Genomic DNA, 24137 nt, shown 5'->3' with positions numbered 1-24137 from the left:
AATTAAACCACGGTACATTATTGTCTGGCATTGCAGATACATATGCATCCACATTCAATTGTGCATTTGGTTTCACAGTGTCACAAGTTGTGCAACCTCTGTGTAAATCTGTAACTCCCTTATTTAGAGTTCAGCTGAATTGGTTGCACACACCTAAAAGTTTATTGCACCCATCCCCCCCCCCCCCATTATGGGCACGGGAAGGGGATGCTTGTGGGCGCGTGTGACCGAGAAAAAACAGATTTTATCACACACCAATGCATCCTCAAAAAGGCCACATTCCGGCACCCAGCGCCAGGCTGTCCCCGTCTAGTGCTGAGGAGCACCATTTTTGTCTGCCTTATTGCACAAGAGAACAAAGCAGAAATGGACTTAGAGAGGAGGGACTTTCTCTGTGTCTTACCGCATGATGCTGTAACACTTCAGTTCTCTTCTCATGGTAGACGGATGTAAAAGTGCATTTTTTTAAAGCCAGAAAAATCAATACAACAAAAGACATGCTTTGATAACTGTCTCCCATGGGAAGAGAACTGAAGCACTACAACGTCATGTGGTAAGTCACAGAGAAAGGCATTACTCTCCAGCACAGCTTCTCTTTTCCTTTCTCATGTGATTAGGCTGTTAGTGCACATACTTGTGGATACTCATGCATACTATATTTCTTATATGGTGAGAATTATAATTGCTCACCTTTTCAGGATATTCCAACTTTCACTGAGATCATTTTATGTCAAGGCTCTGGAATATTTATACAGAGGAAACATTGTTATTACCTTAATTCAGTAAAACTGATGGGAAGACACTTTACACCTATGAAAGTAAATTCACATTCTAAATGTAAGGATGGCACCTCTTTTCTATCTTCTGTTCAAGAGGATAGCAGAGGGATTTCCTGCTCAGCAAGGTACATGACACCTTACCTTCCCCAGGGAGGATCTGTGAGTCTATGATAGAGATCTGGTCTTGCATCCGCTCATCTTCACTCTTCTGATCACTAACTTCCTGAAAGATACCAGCAGTAAATGTTGCAGATGTGAGTGACTGTTCAGTTGGCATCTCTGAATATTCTGGGATTAACTCATTGCTGGCTGATTGATCTGCTGGAGGAGGTGCATCAAGATCTCCTGGTCTGAAAGGAGGAACCCCAGTACCGTCCAAGGCATTGAAAGGCACTGTGGGCACTGAATAATCTATCATAAGGTTTGTATCCTCAATCTCATTAAAAGATTCTGTGACTGTTGCTGGACTTGCATAAACCAGTGGTACGTCAGATGTCTACCAGAAAGAAAAATAGAAGAAAGAAGTGAAGAGTAGAGAGCAAAGAGCAGCAGCTAATACTCACTTAAATGTACTAGAAATAAGGGCCACATCATACATTATTTTAAGACTCAGATGCTTTCAGTCAGGGTGAAAATCACATGGCTCTCCAGATATTTTTTGACTGTAACTCCCAGCATTCCTTGCTACTGAATATGCTATCTAAGGCTGATGGGACTTATAGTCCAACAACATCTTGAGGACTACATGACTCCTGCCCCTGCTTTACATGTACAGGTAACATACGTATTCTGTAAATAAACCTAGATAGATAGAGCAGCTAAATTTGTCAAGGAGTTTTAATTTGCTCTAGAGTGCCAAAAGAACTTGAAAACATTATGGTTTTGAACTATAACTCTGAAACCTCCAGCCAGCATGATTAGTAATATTACCAAGCTTTGCTTTCTACATCCTGTGCTGCTGTAAACCAGGAGTCCTTCCACACTACACAGTTATAGCACTATGGTTCCACTTTAACTGGCATGGCTGCTCCCTATGGAATTCTGGGACTAGTAGTTTGGTGAGGCACTAAAGAACTGCTCTGGCTGAGAATTTGAAATGTCTTTTGCCCTAATCTCAGGTTTCAGGATTTCATAGACTGGAACCATGGCAGTTAAAGTGGAATCATAACACTCAAATTCTGTAGTGTGAATGGGTCCCAGGTGTTGTCTCTGTGTAAAAGTATGAAGATCAGTTGTGAGTTACATATGTACAGACAGACACATATCCATTGGAAGAAAAGAGTTAAAATCCTGCAAAGTAGTTTCATAGGATAAAAAGAAATTCCTGTGTCATGAAAACATTTTTCTTTTTTCTGCAAAAAGTTACAGACAGCCAATTGAAATAAATATTTGACCACCTGCCCCCTGGTAATAAATGTGGGTGTCACAACTTTTGGAATGAGCAATAGGTTCACAAAATCGTGAAGTGGTGAGGAAAAGAAGAAAAACCTGATGGCTCTCTCTTCCCACTTTCTGTTTTTTAACACAAGGATAGATGAGCATGTAATGAAAATCAGTAGAAAATAGAACATAAAGGTTTGCAAAGCAAGAATCCACAAAGCCATTGGAGGTAAGAGTAGGGGAGAGACAGCAGGAGATAGAAGGAGACTTGCATGTGGAGAGACCCTTGGGACAGAAGTATGTGGCCGCCAAGGCCTTTTTAAAAATATATATATTTTTTAAAAAAGTAAGAAAATTGCAATATAGAATAAAATAATAATAAAGCAATAACATTGATTAGGATAACAATATATTACTTTAAATAAAATAATAATATTGATTTTTATATTCTGTCTTTTAATAAGTTTTATATTGCTTTAATTCCAAAGACAGTTAATTGTTTATACACACACACACACACACACACACACACTCAAAAATAACATTATATAAACACTAATTTTTATATGGTTTTAATCTGTGCTGCTTTTAGTCATTTGTAAGTTACTTAGAGTTTCATTAATGAGGGAAAAGGCAGCATACATATGAATAAAGTAATAATGATTAAAATGCAGCATATATATGAATAAAATAATAATGATTATTAGTAAAAATAACAGCAGTAAACAATAACAATAAAGCAGAGAGAAGATGAAGGGAAAGAAGGTATAGATAAAAGAGAAGAAGTAGTGTCCTTTCTCAAAGACAACATTGTAGACCACTGTCTGTGTCTCTGGGATGTGAATCATATTTACAATCAAAGTTTTTTGTTTGTAATGATTTTATTGTGCTCTTGAGACAGACGTGTATATTTCAAAAGCTTACCTTGTGGGGGAAAAGGTATGAAGACATTTACTCACCAATCCAAGTCCAGCCACAGCATCGGTGATAATATTGTCTGAGTCACTAGATGGCCTAAGCTCTGCTGTTAGAGACAAACACAAAGGATCATTGTTCTGTAAACCCACTTAAGTTATGTACAAATAAGCTGATTACTGACCAAAGTGTTGAAAGTGATGCTCTATCAGATGATGAGTGGTAAACTTAAACCATTGAATTTACTGCACTGCTAAAAACCCCTGACTTACTCCTGCTGTGTTGAAGTCTCTTTTGACATCTATCCCACATCCTCATAGTGGCCCAGGATGACACTGTGAGCACTGTGAAGGATGCAAAAATGGAGTCCAGGGGCCTTTTCACAAATTATAGCACAATGATTACTTTAACATCCATAGTTCCAGGAAGAAAAGGACAGCAAATGTGTTAGGCAGTGGACCGCTTGAGGACTAACTGAGGTCTATTCAGCAGCCCATCTCTGCTGCACATCAGAGGATCCTTGAAAACTAAAAACAAATCCTTGGGTTTGTAATTTGGTAAACAAAAACTGCCTGCTTCTAAACACCATTCTGTAAATTATAAATCCCAAGATTCCACAGGATGGAGCTATGGATGATAAAGTAATCATAGTGCTATAATTTGTGAAAAGGCTCCTGGACTCCCTTTTGCATCCTTCACAGTGTCATCCTGGGCCACTATGGGCACGTGGGAGGAATGTCACTTGCCATGAAAACTGGAGAAAAGCCTATGAAATGACCTTTCTTTCTTTCATGAGGTGAGTGGGTGGGATGAGAAAAACAACAATCTCGTTTTCTGAGGGGAAAAATATAACAGAATCACAGAGCTGGAAGAGACCTGTCCATCCAGTCCAACCCACTGCAATGCAGAAAGGCACAATCAGTGCACTCCTGGCAGATGGCCATCCAGCCTCTGTTTTAAAATCTCCAAAGAAGGAAACTCCATCACACTCTGAGGCAGGAAATCCTATAGTCAAACAATTCTAGTTCTAGTCACGTTGTGTGCGTAGCCAGGAGCCATGTGATTATCCCATTCCTTTGGTGGGCTTCCGATAGCCCGGGCAGCAGGGAAGCTGCATATTAGCAGAGCTTACAAAAGACACTTTTTTGAACCCCCCAGCCAGCTTGGCCACTGGTGGCTATGCTGCCTAGGATTTAGGATTTTGGGGGATTCTGAAAGGTCACTTATCCATGTTCTGTGTCTAGAGCCCCTAGTTCACAAAGGCCAAAATCTGACCAACTGACCATCAGTAAACTGAAGCGTCCCAAGGTCCATGGATAATGATTTATCTTCTTGTAGTGCCATGGCAACCATCTGCTGAAGTTCTGTCACTTTTGGCTTGACTGCTGGTATCTCCCCCTCTGTACTAAGGGGAACTTTTTCATTTTCAACTTTGTTGGAGCCAATAGTTGAGATGTCATCCGCAAGGCCTTTCACTTCACTTTCATCTCTCTCAAAGTTGACAACATACCGTGCCACGGTGCTGCTTGACCTGTAGTGAATGAAGAAGGAAATGGTATTTCAGAAATGATTCAACAGGGTCTACTCTACCAGGTGGGTGCTGGAGAGGTATCTGCCTCAGGCAGCAGACACTGGAGGAGACAATTAACTGCAAGTTGCTGGAACTGTGTGGTGCACACCACTTGCTCCACACACCCTCAGCTAGCCTGCATCCTTCAAGTGTGGTGGAAGATTTTGTTCTGTAGCCAGTGTGGAAATAACATTCCACACTGAAGATCTTATGAAGATCAAATGAAGAGCTTATCTTTATTTTTGCCATAGGTAGCAAAATATCTACAACTGATATTCAGTATTGCAGTTACAGATGCATAAGCTAGAGTTACAGATCTGTAACTGGTCTTCATTCAATAAGCCTACATAGTCTTACTGAAAACCCATGTAAATACCATCTCAGTCCATCTTAAGATCAGGCAAAGTAGGTCTGTTCAGCTTCCAGTTGGAGTACAAAGTGGATCGTGTTTCTACTCCCAGCTAGGATTCTGGCATATACTTTTATGTGTCCTTAGTACTTACTTCATTGAGATTGGTTCAGCAATGGGGAAAGACATGGTAGAACTCTCTATAGTTAGGTAATTTATTTTAGTAGCTGACTTGCTGATTTATGTAGTCAAAAGAAACAACAACTTCCAGCCTGGTCTCTGTATTAAATCTAGTCACAGCACATATGGTGACAGGCACAGGTTAGAAGCCATTGCCATTGATTCAGTTTTACAGAAGGTCTTGTATGACTCACCTCAGTCTTACAATTTGACTATGCTATTGCAAGTTCTTCCCCAGATAACCTACACAACAAGGTGAAAGGGCATTTAACTTATACAGCATGACACATTATATAATATAATGACAAAATATAAATACAGATATAGTTTTCTCCTGACAGACTTGGCAGGGACATAGGTGCTGATAAAGAGGAAGACATCTTGAGAGAATTGTCCCTCTGCAAACCCCTTTAAAATGTTTAAAAAAAAAACAATTTATGAAGCATAAAAACACTGATTATCTGTGTAGAACTCTTCCCCCAAATAATAATTTCTAAACTGAAACAGTACATTTCCTTCACTATTTTGAATATATTTGTTGTTTTTACTGGGGGAAGTAATCCGCCTCCCTCCCCGAAATCTTTCTCTTTTCAGTACATCCATTGTTGTTTTTTTATCTGCATTGCAAAATGGCTTGGGCTGTTGACCATGATAGCATCTACTGTACAACCAGTAAATAAGTAAGTAAGTAAGTAAGTAAGTAAGTAAGTAAATAGGAACTCTTCCCTCTCCAGCATCACTTCCTTGGGATATTTTGGGGATTGAAATAAAAAATCTCTCTGGGGGCAGAGCACCTTTTAAGCACAAAAGGACTTAGTAGTGCTTAAAGGTGGGGGGCACAGCTGTCAAACATTAGGAAAGCTTGTCCTTCCAGTGACAAAGCATGCATCTTCCATTATTAGTTGTTGTTAAACCCAGCAAACAGGGAATCCCATACCAAGTAAACTTTCTGCATCTGGCTCAGTTACTACAGTAATTTTGTTAAACTGGAGCTATTGTTTATAAATTGTGTATAAATTGTAATAATTAGATGCAGATTAAAGAGTGACAGTTCAGCAGTAAAATAGATGCAACTGTATTTCTATCTGCCTTGCTGAAGAAATACATGAGTACTAAGGTTTTTTTTAATTATAACTAAATTTTATTTTTCCAGATGCAAAAAAATGCACAGAAGTTCTAGAAACCCAATACAAAAAAGAGGGGAGAAAAAAAAAGGGGGGGGGCAAAAGAAGAATAGGGAACACATAGTCAAAACCATGGAGCATGGCTAGGCAGCTGGTCCAGTTTTGCAGGCCAATTGAGGGCTAGTAGGATAATAGAGCTATTCAATGGCTGGACTCCTGTTAGGCCTGGTACACACTACCAGGAAGTGGTGTCCTGGCAGCAACAGTAGGGCTCGGGACTGCACACCAACCGCACGCTCCCAAGCCCTATGACATGTGGGCTGTGCCATAATTGCGCAGCCCCACCCACATGGGGCACACATACATGATGTGCGGAAGCCCGAGCGCCCACACGCCTGTGGGCAGAAGAGCCGTCATAAGGGCTGCATTGCAGCCCTTATGACAGCACAAAAAAGAAGCCGCTCTAGGTAGCTCCTTTTTTCCTGCGTAGCATTGTTGCCCCATTTGGTTTCTGAGGCAACGCTCTGCAGCAAAGAGGTGCGGCGCTTCCTTGCCTATATATACAGCGTCTCAGTTTAATTTATATCTGTTTAACTCATTCTTGGTCATTGCAGAAGACCATATTTTTTTTTGCTGCCTGCCCCTGACACAGCCACAGAGTTGTTGGTGGAGAGCTGGGGATGTTCGAGAAGTGTCTGGCTATGTCCATGTAGCCTGAGATGGGAAAGGGGCGACCTGTGGATTGCATGTGGCACCCAGGGCTGTTTTCTGGTCCTCAAGGACACCAAGATATAAAAAAGAGAGATATTTTTTGCAATTTTTTTGCTACCAAATGTCCTCTAGGAAACATAATGAGCCCTGGACCAATTTAGACCTAGAAGAGGCCTTAAAACAAACAAACCAAGATGTGAACATTTTCCTGTTGTTTAAAAATGGCCTCTTCTGAGCATAAAATGCCACAGAGAGGCCTAAAACATGGCAGAAATGCCATGAAGTATTTTTTAATTTTTTTTTGCAGGGTAGGTGCAGCACTCTAAAGAGGACATTAATGAGCCCTCCTAGCCTTCTACACATGCACATCCTGGTATAGACAGATAATAATGATTATACCATCTTCTCGGATCTTTGGGAGTCCCAGATAATGCTTTCACTTTCAGGCATTTGGCTATAGGAATGTAGCCAAAATCTTCTCAGACTCCCCTGCTCTCCAGTGGCCACTGTATGATCATGATCATGTCAGAGGTGGGCAGCATGACAAATGTGGCTTACAGGGAGAGGAGACAAGGGACATGCTGTAGTTCTTCTGCTTTTTACACTGCATCTCCTCTGTGGGACCTCAGTGTGGGTAAATTCCAATATAGGAAACAGCCCTAAATTTAGGCTGAATAAGACAGCAGGTTTTGGGCATCATGAAAGGGCTCCAATTTATCTTATGTTAGAGAAAGCTGGAGGAAAGAAAGGGCTGGAGTGGTTTTCTGCAGCTTGTACCAAAATAATTTGGCTGGCTTGGGGTACAATTAGGGTTGCCATAGCTGAGGACCTCCAAACCGGGACAAATGTAGGACAAGGTTCAAAAATGTAGGACCTTTTTAAAAAAAATTTCCTGGCCAGGAAATTTAAAAAAAAGGTCCCACATTTTTGAACCTTGTCCTCCTTCTCCTTCCCGGCTTGGGAGGAAGCCTCGGCCTGCTCCCAGGCCGGGAAGGAGCGTGGGGGCCGCCTGTCATCACGGCCATCGCCGCAGTGGCAAGCAGCCTCCTCCTCGGCCTTGCAGAGGCCTTGGAGGACCCCGCAGCCGGAGCTCTGACCGTGGAGCCGCTTCCAGGGCCTCCAATGGGGCCTGGGGACAGCTTCTCCCAAGCCCCAGAGGCGTTGGAGGAGTGCTCCGCGATCGCGGAGCCGCTTCCTTGGCCTCCACAGGGGCCTGGGGACAGCTTCTCTCAAGCCCCAGAGGCCTTGGAGGAGTGCTCTGCGATCGCGGAGCCGCTTCCAAGGCCTCCCTGGGGCCTGGGGACAGCTTCTCCCAAGCCCCAGAGGCCTTGGAGGAGTGCTCCGCAATTGCGGAGCCGCTTCCACGGCCTCCAAAGGGGCCTGGGGACAGCTTCTCCCAAGCCCCAGAGGCCTTGGAGGAGTGCTCCGCAATCGCGGAGCCGCTTCCACGGCCTCCAAAGGGGCCTGGGGACAGCTTCTCCCAAGCCCCAGCCTCCAGGGCCTCGCTGGGAGGGGGGGTGTCCCGGGGGCGGGGCCAAACCGGGGCGGGACTGTGTGGACCCGCCCCAAACCGGGAAAGTCCCGCCCCCCAGGCGGGATATGGCAAGCCGAGGTACAATGCACCTTCAATTTCATTAAGGTGACCTTATGCAGCTAAATTCCTTGTATTGGTCCTGTTAGGAAAGAGTGAATATGATAATTTTAACCACTAAATAATCATATCCAGCCATAAAATATGATTTATACAGATAAAGGATTCCAGGAAAGTGGCAAGACTTCTTTTAAAAGTTAAGGAAGTCTAAGGTTCTGATCTTAGCAAAAGTGATGGCACCAGCCAGTATCTTTCAGGGAGTTGCTTGGTCAGCAAGGCAGTGCCAGCATCGGTACCAGAGACAAGAGAATGGGCCAGTAGGGCCATTGTGGTGTTGGCCTGGTTGGCCTGTGTGCACAATGTGGCATTGCAACAGATTCAGCATGTGGTTGCTACTGTGGTTGGTCTGAGGCCAGTCCAGGGCATAATGGTGTGGACTGGCCCCAGATTAAACAGCCAGTGTAGAACAGTATGAAATGTGCCACCATGTCAGGGTTGCAATCATATCAGTCTCACAAGCAATTACATTAATTGAAATGTCAAGCCGTTTAATTTCTATACTTCTCAGTTAGAACAGAAATACCTAGGCTTTTTTCTTGCCTTAATTACTTTTGTTTTAAATTTCTCTGCAATGGCAATCATCAGAAGGGAGGGGGAGACACTAGAATGTGCTATGTTTCTTGCACTCCATGACAAAAATCTTGCTGTTGCTGAGAGAGAAAAAGCAAGCTTGAAAAATAATTCAGACTTATATCATACATTGTAAATCAATAGTTACTTGGTAGGCACCTAAGAGCTCTGGGAAAAAACCAGCCTCTTTCTCTTGAACAATTCCTCTTGTGAGTCAAATGAGAATTCACCTTCCATTTCAAAGGTAGCCTGGAAATCCATTTCTTTCCTAGCAACGCATGTTCTAAGGAGGTCTATACATATATTTATCTTGGTTGTTTCTCATTGTTAGTGCTTGTAAACTTAACCTGAACACACGGTGTATATTAGAAGTGTTTTGTGATTTGTGTGTGTGTGACCATATAATTAAAAAAGGGGTGGGGTTGGGGAATCAGGCATTTTCAAATTAATATAAATGCAAGCCCTGCCAAAGTTCAGGGTTGACATGTTCTCCTCCCCCTTCTGCCCCACCTCCTGTATTGTTGAGAAGGAGGAGAACTTACTCACAATTAGATTTGCTTTCTTTGGTTTTGATCTTTTTGCTCCATACAAAGTAGGAACCATGGTTTAAAGAACATTATCCATGACAATGGGATAGTGTATCCACTCTGGAGTTTGGTTTGAACTTTATAGGAGCTATCAGATCTGCTGAAACCATTTTCCAAAACAGGTTCAGCCCCTTGGATAGCACCTTTAAATTTCAGTCTAAAACGCAGGGTGGATTCACTGATTCATTGACATGGAAACTGGCAATCTTCATTGCCTATTGCTAAAAAAGCAATTAAACAAACAAACAAACAAATAAACCCCCTAGATTCTTTGAATACTGTAAATACTAATCTATAAATCAAAATATTTATGCCAAAAACTGACCCTAGAATCATGGGTTGACTTATAGAGATGTCAATATGGTAATACTGACCAGAAAAATGGCAGCGGCACTTTCGGATTTCTCTGCCATGGTGGAGAGAGCAGAGGGTGTTCCAAAAGAAGCAGGGAGGGGGGGAATTGGTGCTTCTTTAACAGAAACACTAATCACCCACTCCCTGCCTCAGCAGTGAACTCCGAAAGAGCCACTGCCAAGGCTGGTGAATATGTGTTGGTGCTTCTTTTATAGTCAGCTCTTCCTAGATGAACTCTTCACTACCTGCCCACTTGCTTGCTGCCTCATCCTCCTTCTCTTCCTCCGCAAGAAGACAGGCAAACTGGCTGCAGACAACTGAGGATGGGCAGCCAGGCAGTGAAGAGTCCATGCCAGGAAAGCCTACCATAAAAGTAGATTTCTTGGCTTCCTTGCTTCTTGGTAGGATTGAACAGAAAAAAGGCTCCAGTGCCTGTTCAACCACACTTCAAGGAATGGTCACAACTGTGGTTATTGGGGGAAATTAGCTTACACATTGTAAACCGCTTAGGGAGTGCTTAAGTGCACTGATAAGCAGTATAGATATGTACTTGCTATTGCTATTTCAGCATGAGCTGAGGCACACAAATGTTCATCCACACTGCACAAAACGGTGGCTTAATATCACATGTGAACCTGGCCAATGTCTATTTTGCTGTTCATATCAGTATAATTCTGCACACACTGTCAAGAGTCTTAGGGTAAAGTGGCCTACCTGTGCTTTCTAGGATATGTATCTTAACATTAGGAAAATTATTTTACCTTGACACGGTTGTTTTTACAGAACATTTCATATTATATTGACTATCATATATTTAAGCAAACAGGAAACATTACCCATCTTTTTCCTTCTTCTGTCTTCAGTTCAGCATTTAAAGAAAGACAAGTTGCAGCATTTCAGAAATGGGAAAGGAGAGAGAGAAAAATTCAACAAAAGTAAGCATTTATAAAACATATCAACTTACTGATATACTCTTTACTATTCCTCATTGCTATTTCAATGGATACCCTCATTACAATTCTTTATAACTGTCTCCACCCCCTTCCTGTAGCAAACTTTCCATGAAACAGAAGCTCTTTAGATGTTTTCTCCTCTTTCGTCCAGTCCCCCTCCCCATCCAGAGTCACCATTTGCATCACAGAGGCTGCTAATCTGTTCCTTTCCCGTGCCCATGAAGAAGCTGGGATCGACTTGGCTTGGCTGTCATTCAAATTGAGGCCATAGTAACCTGACCTAATAATTATACTGACGATGCACACTTCTCTCGAGGCCATGTCCTGCAGTGACACTTTGTAATACTGTCCTCTCTTTGTTTGCCTCATGGCTCTTACATGCCAAATATGGAGTTATTTAGTTGCCTATGCATACACCCACTGCCTTAGGAGAACAACTTTGCCTGTACCAACTGAGGCGGGATATAAATGTCACCAATAAATAAATAATATGCACCATCTGCTATGAGAATCTTCATCGCAACTGAAGCACTCTTCCCTAAACATACATATCATTTCCATTTGGCAATGATTTATTAAAATTAGTTGAGGCTTCAGGTAATAGTTGCAACATCAGATGACTCCCTGGGGATCAGTTTGGTAAAACGTCATGATTATTTCTTCTTACTATATCACATCTGGCTAAGCTTAAAAGCTCTTCTCTTCTTTGTTATTGCAGCTTGGCTTCTTGGTTGCAAGCTTGAGTGGAATGCAAGGGTACTATCTCCTCCTCCTCCTCCTCCTCCTCCTCCTTCTTAAATCCACTTGTTCTAAGTTTACACAAAATGCTAAGCAACAGCATGCCCCAAAAGAAGAAGACAACAGCAGATGTTTCTGCTTTACTTGTGATTCAAAAGAAAATCACCTTTATGACATTCACTTACAGTTCTTTTATGTTCTCCGAACAGAACAATCTTTGTGTGTGTTGAAATGAAAGGCATATAAATACAGTCTCAGGAACCTTAACAAACCACTCATTTCAAAACCAAAAAGGGGCAGAGAAACAGATGCTGCTGCAAGAGGTTATGTTCTTCAGTAAAATATTAGAAAATAATCAGCGTGCCAGAGAAGTTGCACCCAAGATGTGCTGGATATTGTCAACCCTCCCTACTAGTATTAACACCCTGCCTTACTGTATAACTGTGACAAGACCAGGAAACCAGGGATTGGTCTTTGCTCCATAGTAACTACACTTGTTTTCCACTGCCTTACTCTCCCACTCTCTTCACTTTGAAAGAAATAGCCAAGAACACACTGCTATGTATTGCTATTATAGAGAAGAACTATGAACTGTTCAGTTCTGGGCATCACAGTTTAAGAAGGTTATCATGAAGCTAGAATCTGTCCATAGAAGGGTGATCAAGATGGTGAGGGGTTTGGAAAAAAAACACTATGAGGAATGGCTAGGAGAAATGGTAGCTGAGAGATACAGGCTCAGATCCTCAGTCTTTGCATAGCTATGTACATATAGAGTGCATTTACATTGTGGAAATAATGCAGATTGACACTAAGTGGTGTAACTGTAAGAAATGTAACAACAACAACAACAATGAATAATAATAATAATAATAATAATAATAATAATAATAATAATATGCTTCACTTATGCACATATAAATCACTAACTGGATGCCAGCTTCAGTTTTCCCAGCTTGTCATTATGTAAAATTTTGAAATTTAATTCTGTTCTACTCTAATTATCTTCCACCCCAAAAAGTAATTTATAACTGGAAAATACATTATACATAGCTTGGATTTCCAAGTTCTTACAACAGGTCTTTCTATTCTCCTAATAGTTTTGTACAGTTGGCCCTCCATATCCACAAATTCTGTATCCAGAAAATATTCTAAAATATATAAATTAGAAAATGCAAACCTTGATTTTATCAAATTTACTATGCCATTGTATTTAATGGGACTTGAGCACCCATGGATTTTGGTATCTGGGGGATCCTGGAACCAAACCCCAGTGGGTCCATTGTAGTCTAAAATCTGTTGATATTGATAGAATCATACAATCATAGAGCTGGAAAATACCACAAGGGCCATCTAAACTACCTCCCTGCCATGCAGGAACTCTGAATCAAAGCATACCCAACAGATGGCCATCCAGCCTCTGTTTAAAGACCTCCAAGAAAGGGGTCTCCACCATACTCTGCGGGAGTGTGTTCCACTGTCAAATAGCCCTTACCGTCAGGAAGTCCCTCCTAATGTTTAGGTGGAATGTCTTTTCCTGTAGCTTGCAGCCATTGTTCTGTTCTCCAGAGCAGTAGAAAACAAGCTTGCTCCCTCCTGACTATGACATCCCTTCAAATATTTAAACAAGGCTATCATATCACTTCTTAAAATTCTCTTTACCAGGCTATACATCCTCAGCTCCTTAAGTTGTTCCTCATAGGGCATGGTTTCCAAAACCTTCACCATTTTAGTCACCTTCCTTTGGACATGCTCCAGTTTCTCAACGTCTTTTTTGAATTGTGGTGCTCAGAACTGGACACAGTATTCTAGGTGAGGCATGACTAAAGAAGTATACAGTGACACTATTACTTCTCTTGGTCTAGATACTATATTTCTATAGATACAGCATAAAATTGCATTGGTCCTTTTAGCTGCCACATCGCACTGTTGACTCATGTTCAACTTGTGGTCTACTTGGACTCCCAGATCCCTTTCACATGTAGTTTCATTCAGCCAGGTGTCCCCCATCCTATATCTGTGCATTTCATTTTTTCGCCCTAAGTGTAGTACCTTACATTTCTCCGTGTTGAATTTCATTTTGTTAGCTTTGGCCCAGCTTTCTAGTTTATTCAGGTCATTTTGAATTTTGATCCTGTCCTCTGGGGTATTAGCTATTCCTCCTAATTTGGTGTCATCTGCAAATTGAGTATGCTCCCAATTCTGTCATCCAAGTCATTGATAAAGATGTTGAATAACACTGGGCCCAGGACAGAGCCCTTTGGGACCCCACTGGTCACTTCTCTCCAGGCTGAAAAAGAGCCATTATTGAGCACCCTTTGGGTTCAGCCAGTAAATCAATTACTAATCCATGTAACAGTTACCTTGTCTAACCCACATTTTACAAGCTTGTTTGCAAAAATGTCATGGGAAACCTTGTCAAAGGCCTTACTGAAATGAAGATATGCTATATCCACAGCATTCTCTTCATCTACTAAACTGATAAATTGCTCAAAAAAAGAGATTTGTCTGTCATGACTTGTTTGTCTGAAACCCATGTTGACTTTTTGTGATTATGGAATTGCCTTCTAGATGTTCACAGACTCTCTATTTAATGATCTGCTCTAGAATCTTTCCTGGTATTGATGTCAGCCTAACTGGACGATAATTGTTGGGATCCTCTCTTTCCCCCTTTTTGAAGATGGGGACAATGTTTGCCTTCCTCCAGTCTGCTGGGACTTCTCCTGTTCTCCAGGAGTTCTCAAAGATTATTGCCAATGGCTCCGATATTACATTTGCCAGTTCTTTTAATATCCTTGGGTGTAATTCATCTGGTCCTGGAGACTTATATTCATTTAGATTAACCAGGTATTCGTATCATGTCTTTATTTATTATGTACTGAATTTCCTCTATTCCATCCTCTGCTCCATTTTCCTCAGCTTGACCACCCTTTTCCTCTTCTGAGAAGACTGAAGCAAAAAAGGTGTTGAGTAATTCTGCCTTTTCTGTCCCCTGTTAGCATTTTGCCATCTTCTCCACACAGCGGCCCTACCCTTTCCTTTTTCTTCCTTTTTCTGTGGACATACCCAAAAAAAGCCCTTTTTATTGTTTCCCTCTCCTTTAATTTTTATCCAGATGCTCTCCACCTGGCTTCCAGGACTGATGTCCTGTATCTCTTCACTGATGTAAATATCCTTGACATATAATGCTATTCCTCCTGATTGGCCCATTTCTTTTAAAAAGGTTATACCCCTCTATTACTACATTCCAATCATTAGACTCATCCCACCAGGTTTCCATGATGTCTGTTATACAGTCAGCCCTCTTTATACGCAGATTTGCCATGCGTGGATTTGAGCATACGTGCATGGCAAATCCGGAAGTTGTCCCCAATGGTGGTGTGCATGCACGCGAGCCACCATTGGGAACAACTTCCCTCCCCTCCCCTCCCCTCCTCCCCAACTCTTTCCCTCCCTCCCTCCCTCCCTCCCTCCCTACTTACCTTTTCTTCGCTGGTGCCGTAGAACTGTCTCGTCGCTGCCGCCGCCACCACCACCTCAGCCATAGCCGGGGGCAAGGCCGGGTGGGGGGTTTGGAGGCCAAGAAGCTGCCAGCCTGCCACCCGGCCCTTGCGCAGAGGTGGCAGCGGCGGCGGCAGCAGAGGACCAACACCAGAGACCTCCTTGGCCTCCTCTCTGCCGCTGCCACCGGCACCTGCAAGAGGCCTCCAACACCCTCACCCAGCCCTTCTGCGGCAGTGGTGGCGGCGAGGAGGTTGAGGAGGCCTCTGGCACTGGTCCTCCGCTGCCTCGGCCTCCTTGCTGCGGCTACAGCCAGGGGAAAGGCCGGGTGCTGCTCCTGGAGGCCTCCAGGAGCAGCACCTGGCCTTTCCCCTGGCAGTGGCAGTGGAGAGGAGGCCAAGGTGGCGGAAGACCAGCACCAGAGGCCTCCTCAGCCACCTCGCCGCCGCTACAGCCAGGGGAAAGGCCGGGTGCTGCGCCTGGAGGCCTCCAGGAGCAGCACCCGGCCTTTCTGCAGAGGTGGCGCCAGCGGAGAGGATGCTGAGGAGGCCTCAGGCGATCGTCCTCCACCTCCTCTTCACCGCCGCTGCCGCCGCCACCGCCGCCAGCACCTCGGTGTAGGGGCCAAGTGGCGGACTGGAGGCCAAGAGGCCTCCAGCCCACCACCCGGCCCTTGCACAGAGGTGCTGGTGGCGGCGGAGGAGAGGAGGCGGAGGAGGCCTCAGGCACTCGTCCTCCGCCTCCTCTCTGCCGCCACTGCTGGAGGAAAGGCTGGGTGCTGCTCCTGGAGGCTTCCAGGAGCAGCACCCGGCCTTTCCCCTGGCTGTAGCGGCAGCGAGGAGGCCAAGGCGGCGGAGGACCAGTGCCAGAGGCCTCCTTGGCCTCCTCGCCACCACCGCTGCCACAGAAGGGCCGGGTGAGGGTGTTGGAGGCCTCTTGGCCTCCAACCCGTCACTCGGCCCCTGTGCGGAAGTGCCGGTGGCAGCGGCTGAGAGGAGGCCAAGGAGGCCTTTGGCGCTGGTCCTCTGCTGCCGCTGCCGCCGCCACCTCTGCGCTAGGGCCAGGTGGCAGGCTGGAGGCTTCTTGGCCTCCAAAACCCCCACCCGGCCTTTCCCCTGGCTATGGTTGAGGTGGCGGCGGCAGCAGCAGCCACGAGGCAGTTCCATGGCACCGGCGAAGAAAATGTAAGTAAGGAGGGAGGGAGGGAGGGAGGGAGGGAAGGAAAGATTTGGGGAGGGGAGGGAAGTTGTCCCCAATGGCGGCGCACATGCACGCACGCCGCCATTGGTGACAATGGGACTTGAGCATACGCGGAGTTTGGTATGTGCGGGGGGGGGGGGTAGGCGGAACTGATCCCCCATGTATACCAAGGGCTCACTGTATCATATTTGCTTTGATGTGCTAGGAGTTCAAATTCATCTTGCTCATTTTCTATGCTCTGTGCATTAGTGTGGAGACATCTAAGACCATGTGCCCCCCACTACTTGCTGCCTTTTTTTTTTTTTTTTTTTTGCCTTCCACTGTTGGGTCCTTGCACTGTTGGCCTTGTTTCCTCTATTACAGTATGACTATTTTCTCCAGCCCTTTTGCATTCTAGAATACTGTCTCCCTCCCCCACATAACTCAGTTTAAAGCCCTCCTGATCAGATTTTTGAGACTACTGGCAAGAACGTTTCTGCCAACTGGTATGAGATGCAACATATCCCTTGCCAGAAGTCCTCCTCCTGGTACCACAGACCATGATCCAAGAATCCAAATAGTTCTTGGCAGCACCATCTGTGGAGCCAGTTATTTATATCTGCTATTTTCCTCTTCCTTCCTGGACCATGCCTTTCAACTAGGAGAAGAGATGAGATGACAAACCTGTGCATCCAGCTCTTTCAGCTTTCTACCCAGAGCCTCATAATCCCTTATGATATTCTGAAGGCTGTGCCTTGCAGTATCATTAGTTCTCATAAGGACCAAAAGGAAGGAGTAATGATCTGTAGGCTTGACAAGTCTTGTCAGCCTCTCTTGTCACATCACAGATTTTTGCCCCAGGGAGACAACACAACTTCCGAGACATCTTGTCAGGGCCACAAACCACTGCTTCTGTACCCCTTAGCAAGGAGTCCCCCACCAGAACCACATGCCTCTTCTGAGGCTTAGCAGTGACTATACCCTTTGGTGGTACTTTCAGGCTCCCCTGCTCTGTCCCTGAAGCCTGTCCCTGCTATTGTTCCTCATCATCCCTGATAAGGGAGAGAGCTTCAAATTGATTCTATAGCTGCAAGCTCACAGAACGATCCCTGGTTTCCCCACTTTTGTATGTGACGTTCCTCCAACTATCTACCTCTGTTGTATGTGAATTGACCCCCTTCCCAGCAACTTCCTCTGTGTGTTTCCCATCCAAGACTATCTAGTCTGTCCTGTCTAGGAAAGCCTCTTGCTCCCTAAGATGCTGAAGTGTATCTCCAGCTGCTGGACTTTCCAATTTCCAACTGCTGGACTTTCTCTTGCAAGAGGACTACCAATTTGCACTTGGTGCAGGTGAGATTCCCCACATCCATAGGCAAGAAGACAGACATCCCACAAGTGTTGCACGTGATTGCAGAAGGTCCCTCAGTATCCATACTGAGAAATCTTAAAAAGACACTGACACAAGACTGTGGGATTCCCCTTCAACTATGGGCTTCCCTTGTTAAGCACCATCATAAAGGACCCCTGTTGACTTGGCTTTTGTCCCCAAGCTCTGTTAGTGAACTCAATCAACTGGGCCTATAGTTATCTAGAGAGCTCCTGGCTACTAGCTCCTTCTGGAGGGAAATCTCTGACTCACTTCCTCTGAGCAAAAGTCCCCACAAGCCCCTTAAGGAAAAAAGTGAATGAGAAAAAGTGAAAAATTAAAGGAGAACACTGTCCCTAGGTCACCTTATCCTCTGTACTCCAAAGCCTCCTTGACTATATATAAAAAAATTCTCTGCCAGAAGTTATATAGAACTTGGCTTCTAGCTCTGCCTCCCCAGTGACCCACAGAAGTGACTCAGTCTAAAAGGTTTAAGAACTCACCCAGCCAAATGGCCACAGAGAATCAGCTTTCCCTCTTTCCTTTATGCAAGGAATCGTTTGGAAATCCTCTACCAGCACTTAGTTCCTATTGATCTTTCCAACTAGAGAATATTTATTTAGTGAGTTCGATTCATCTGCATGTCAGTTTACCAATCAACAGCTGATGAAATTGTATACTATAGGTGGAATTAACCAATAGGATCCACATCATTGTCCCATAATATTTTATGGAAACATTGAAAACATTCTATGATTATCGATTATCTGGTTAGCTAAAGCATAGTGTCCTTTTCTTGTTCATATCAGAATGTGATGCTAAGATGTGATATGAAAGTGGAACTTAGAAGCATGTTTTCACATATATGACTGTGAAATGGTTGGCTGTTTCTTTAAGTGGAAAAAAGGGTGGGAATATGGGAAAATCATTTTGTTGATCTTAGTAACACACACACACACACACACACACAGACATATAGAGAGAGTGCTCAAATGTTCAATACAAGTTGTGTTGTGCCTCCTTTCAAAGCAAACCTGCAATCTTCAGTTCACCTACTCAAACATTTCCCATTTTAGTATATCATTTAAATACATCACCCTAACATAGAATAAGTGATTTGACTGAATAATATAATGAAAAAATCTGTTTCAATGAACATCATGTGGAATGTTAAGTATATAAACCAGAAACTTTAATCTGTAGAGGATTTTTCTTTCCTGTCTATGAAAGGAAGCATAACAGAAGGAAAAATGATCCAGAAACTGTCTCCCGGGGTTCCTTCTAATGTCAATATGCTTCTGCTCCAGTGGCAGAATGGAGAAGGGGGCAATGTTGCTCTCTCACCCCCTATATGTCCTCTATGCCATCTCCAATCTTCTTTGGAGGGGCATCAGGAGATAGCAATATGGGGGAGATAGCAATATGGCCTGGATATGAAGGAGGAACTGTAAAGATTGTTTATCTATCTTTTCTACCAGTGGAAACTTTATGAATACTGCTCAATGAGCCAGCATGGTGTAGTGATTTCAGTGTTATACTAGGATTTTAAGAGACCAGGATTCAAATCCCTGCTCGGCCATAGAAACCATAGAAACTGGGTGACCTTGGGTAAGCCACACTCTCTCAGTTTAAGAAGATGGAAATGGCAAACCTCCTCCATAGAGAAAATTGAATGATAGGGTTGCCATAGGTTGGAGTCAACTTAAAGGCTACTGCTTAGGGAATGCTTCCCTCTGTAGAAAAGGAACTTGCTTAAAACCATTGATGTTGTCATACTGGCAAATGCCGTATTGGCAGTGTAGATCCAGCAGAAGGAGCTTTCTCTTCCACTCCACCCTTCTACAGCCTTCAGCCATCCAAAAATCAGATCAAGAGGGTTTGCAATGGGAAGTGGAAATCATTCCCACTTCATATTCAGGTGATGGAAGCAGTTTCATCCCCCTTTCAATATAGACCATTGCATATTGGCGTAGTTGCTTTCCCACTGGCTCTATGAACTCTTTTTCCTCAAGCAGAGGGCACCATCTAGATTCTACATCATGCCCACTGACTGGAATGATAATGAGGGTGATTAATGGTTGCTCTTTTCCTCCCCTGCTTTTCCAAATTACACTTGGGTTATGAATAGTTTTTAATTTTACTACAAAAGTGTGCTTCATGTACATGACTTATTCTGCATAGTCACATTAGGGTGGGCACCTGCTACAAACCTATGGTTTATCTCCAGAGGAATATAGGGCTGGCTTCATTTGTGACTTTTTTATGTGTGTATTCAAAAAGTATTTGTGCTTTTTGACCACAATAGAATATTATTATTATTATACTTTATTTATATAGTGCTGTAGATTTACATACTGCTGTAAATACAAATACTAAAATCTATAAAAATGAAACCTGCCAATGACGTACATTCTACAAAATACAATAACAGCAGTTAGATATAGCAAATATATTAAGTCATGGTTTCTTAGCCAGGGTTCACTGGAACTCAAGCTTCCCTGGGAGGTCATTAGGGATTCTGTGACAGATCATGACTGAAAAAAATAAACTTTTTTTTTAAAGCTGGAGATATAGGCCAGAATTCACAACCAACTACTTAGCTATGCAACCACCATAATGTCTCCCAGGCCAACCTCCCCTCATTCCCAGGGAATTCTCAAATGTTGCTCTATAACAGTATTTTATTTGTTGTCTTAGTGATATGAGAGGATATTTATCTTTACCTGGAATTATGTTAGCACTTACCTAAATCCTAACACACGGATTTCTTTGAATCCTGCAAGTTTCTCAAATATTTTTTGCATCTGTTAGAGAGAAAGAAAGACAAGAAGTCAGTGGGACAGTAGGATTGCTTTAATCATATATTCATTTTTTCTGACACAGAAATTAACAAATGTTCTGTTCTAGCATTTGTGAAACAAAACTGTGGTACTTTGGAAGAACATTGGAAAATTCACAACAGCCTTACACCTGGTAGAGATTTTAATTTAGCATTTTAATGCAAACATGCTTAAATATTGCTTGGATTAATGGATAAAAACCTAGACAATGTTTCATCTCTTCCCACCAAATGAGTTTGGGGCACATCCTATGAACCTGGTTCAGGTTGATTGTGTATCAGCCTACTTGCCACTGCCATCCCAAACATCCATATGGAGACAAGACAGCCAAAGACAGCCAAAAACAAAGAAAGTAGATCAGGATAAAATGGTCAATCACCAAGGATAGTGGTCATGGAACTAATATTAAACTGTTTAATTTTGACTTCTATACATAGGATCTTTGCCATCCCATACACTTACCATCCACTGCATCCATATGTACATCTAAATGCCAAATGTCTAAATTTAGGTTTGTGTGTGCATAATTCAACACAACTAGGTCAAAATCACATTGTCAGTCACCAAGCAGGAGGAACCTAACAATCAACAGTGCCATTGACCTGTGCTCTTGATATGCTATTGTCATCCTGTTGATATTGGGATGTTCTGATCCAGCCTGCACAGGGAGAGATTACAGGGTTGGAGTAGGGCATGCAGGAACACATTCCCTCCCATCCATATAATGGTCTAGATCAGGCAGTGTCATTCTGTCAAACACTACAGATAATTACTATACCATTGAATGGTCAAAAGAAGTGCAGCCACCCCCTCTGGTGATTCATGTAGAGCCTGGAAACCTTCCTTCTGGAACTATAACTCCAAGAATCTTCCAACTAACATGGCTGCTTGTCGTGCTGATTGGCGAGTTTGTGGTCCAATTGTAGTCCAAAAAACGTATTTATGCCATTATTATCACATATAAGTATCATGGAGGGAATATTCCAGTTAAAACAGTTCCCCTTCTCTCTACTTTGTTGTTGTTGTTAACTATCTTCAAGTCAATCTCACCTCAGAGCAACCCTGTGGATGAGACATCTCCAAGACCCCCTATCCTCCACTATTCTTCCCAGTTTCTGCAGATTCATACCTGTGACCTCCTTAATTCAGTCCATCCATCTAACATGTGATCTTCCTCTCTTCCTAACTCCCTCCATTTTGCCCAACAATATTTTCTTTACTGAGTTGTGTCTTCTCATGATGTGACCAAAGTAGGACAGCCTCAGTTTAGTCATCTTTGCCTCCAGGGAAATTTCAGGCTTGATCTGCTCTAGGACCAACCTATTTGTGTTTTTTTTGCTGTCCATGGTATCCTCAGCACTCTTCTGCGGCACCACATCTCAAATGAATTCTCAGTTCTCAGTTAAGGACCAGATCAGGTTAGGTGGACGGGGGGGCGGTGTTGCCTTGGTCCATAAAAACACCTTCTCCTTAACCAGGATCCCAGTCCGGAAAACGGATCACATCGAGTGCATTTACCTGTCCCTGAGGGCTAGAGACAGTCTGGGGATCCTGTTGGTCTACAGGCCACCCCGTGCGCTAACAGACTCCCTGGCCGAGCTCACACAGCTGGTCTCGGAACTGGTGTTGGAGTCCCCAAGACTTCTTGTCTTGGGAGACCTCAACATCCCTTTCGAGGCCAGTGAAGTTCCAACAGGTGCTGCTCGGGAGTTCATGACTACCATGACAGCCATGGGCCTGTCTCAACTAGTCTCAGGGCCTACGCACTGCGCTGGTAATACCCTTGATGTGATCTTTAGTACGGACATGGAGGCTCCGTGGGTAGAGATCTCAAACATCTCTCCCTTGTCATGGACGGATCACTTCTTGGTTGAGGCTCGAATCAAGGCTTCTACCTTAAGCTCCCCCGGGGGTGGCGGACCCATTAGGATGGTCCACCCTCGAAGGCTGATGGAACCCAAAAGGTTCCAAGAAGCCCTAGAGGGGTATACGACTGGTGCTGACGGCGATTCTGTTGATGCCCTGGCTAACATCTGGGATAATAATCTTTCCAGGGCTATACACAGTGTCGCTCCCAAGCGTCCTTACCGGCCTGCTCCCAGTAAACAACCTTGGTATACGGAAGACCTCAGGGTAAGGAAGCGGGCTGTGCAACGACTAGAGCGTAACTGGCGAAGATATCAGCGCTTATCTGACAGGACACTCCTTCGCTCTCATTTGAAGGCCTATGGAGTGGCAATAGGTGCAGCTAAGAATTCGTTCTATGCTGCACGTATTGCATCCGCAGAGTCGCGTCCAGCAGAGCTGTTCAGGGTTGTGAGAGAGCTGACTCAGCTCCCTCCCTCCCTGAGCCCTATTCTGGTACCATCTAAAGCCTGCTGTGACGATTTTAACAACTTCTTTGCGGATAAAATCTCTCAGATTAGGGCTGATCTTGACGCCAGTACTTATGCAGATCCTGTAAGAGAAGCGTCCAAAGCGTCCGTGGCCCCAGTTATACTGGATCACTTTGAGTTTGTTAGTACCGATGAAGTGGACAAGATCCTTCAAAGCGTTAGGAAGACGACATGCTCTCTTGATCCCTGTCCCTCATGGTTGGCAGCTCAGGGGGGAGACGCGGTGTTGACTATGTTGCACCGCATCGTTAACACATCTCTAAGAGAGGGTCGGTTTCCATCCAAATTGAAAGTGGCAGTGGTTAAACCCTTGCTCAAGAAACCCTCCTTAGACCCCCTGATTCATAACAACTATCGGCCCATCTCGCTGCTACCTTTTTTGGGGAAGGTGATCGAGAGAGCAGTCGCCTTCCAGCTTCAATCGATCTTGGATGACACCGATTTTCTGGACCCATTTCAAACTGGCTTCCGGGCGGGCTATGGAGTTGAGACTGCCATGGTCGCCTTAGTTGATGACCTCCGTCTGAGCATGGACAGGGGAAGCGTGTCCCTGTTAGTGCTCTTGGACATCTCAGCGGCTTTCGATACCATCGACCATGGTATCCTTCTGGAACGCCTGGGGGAGTTGGGTATCGGGGGCACTGCTTTGCAGTGGTTCCGGTCCTACCTCTCAGGTAGATTCCAGATGGTGGAGCTGGGGGACTGTCGCTCCGATAAGAGGGCCCTTACATCTGGTGTCCCTCAGGGAGCGATTTTGTCCCCTATGCTTTTTAACATCTACATGAAACCGCTGGGAGAGATCATCCGGAGACACGGGGCGCGGTGTTATCAGTACGCTGATGACACCCAAATAATTTTCTCTGTGTCTCCGACTGATGCAGTAACTAAGGATGGCATCTCTCCTCTAGATGCCTGCTTGGCGTCGGTAATGGGCTGGATGAGGGAGAACAAACTCAGTGTGAATCCAGGGAAAATGGAAGTACTGGTGATAGGTCCC

The 24137-nt window shown here is 44.0% G+C and overlaps 1 protein-coding gene across 7 annotated transcripts in view; it reads right to left on the bottom strand.

The window, feature by feature from the left end:
- IMPG1 (interphotoreceptor matrix proteoglycan 1) overlaps nucleotides 1-24137 on the bottom strand; it is a 131600-nt gene that overhangs the window by 42507 nt on the left and 64956 nt on the right. For all 7 annotated transcript variants that reach the window (XM_089530885.1, XM_089530886.1, XM_089530890.1 and 4 more), the window contains 5 exons: nucleotides 20650-20708; nucleotides 11007-11027; nucleotides 4358-4605; nucleotides 3119-3183; nucleotides 921-1002 (listed from right to left, as the gene is read on the bottom strand). In XM_089530885.1, the coding sequence (XP_089387011.1) occupies nucleotides 921-1002; nucleotides 3119-3183; nucleotides 4358-4605; nucleotides 11007-11027; nucleotides 20650-20708 (475 nt within the window). The remainder of the gene's footprint in view (nucleotides 1-920; nucleotides 1003-3118; nucleotides 3184-4357; nucleotides 4606-11006; nucleotides 11028-20649; nucleotides 20709-24137) is intronic.

The sequence above is a fragment of the Sceloporus occidentalis genome, unplaced genomic scaffold (assembly GCF_023333645.1).
Source record: "Sceloporus occidentalis isolate IW3139 unplaced genomic scaffold, rSceOcc1.0.p SCAF_6, whole genome shotgun sequence".
NCBI classification, from domain to species: Eukaryota; Metazoa; Chordata; class Lepidosauria; order Squamata; family Phrynosomatidae; genus Sceloporus; species Sceloporus occidentalis.
Note: the sequence above shows the minus strand (reverse complement) of the source record. Positions and strands in the feature narration are given on the sequence as shown.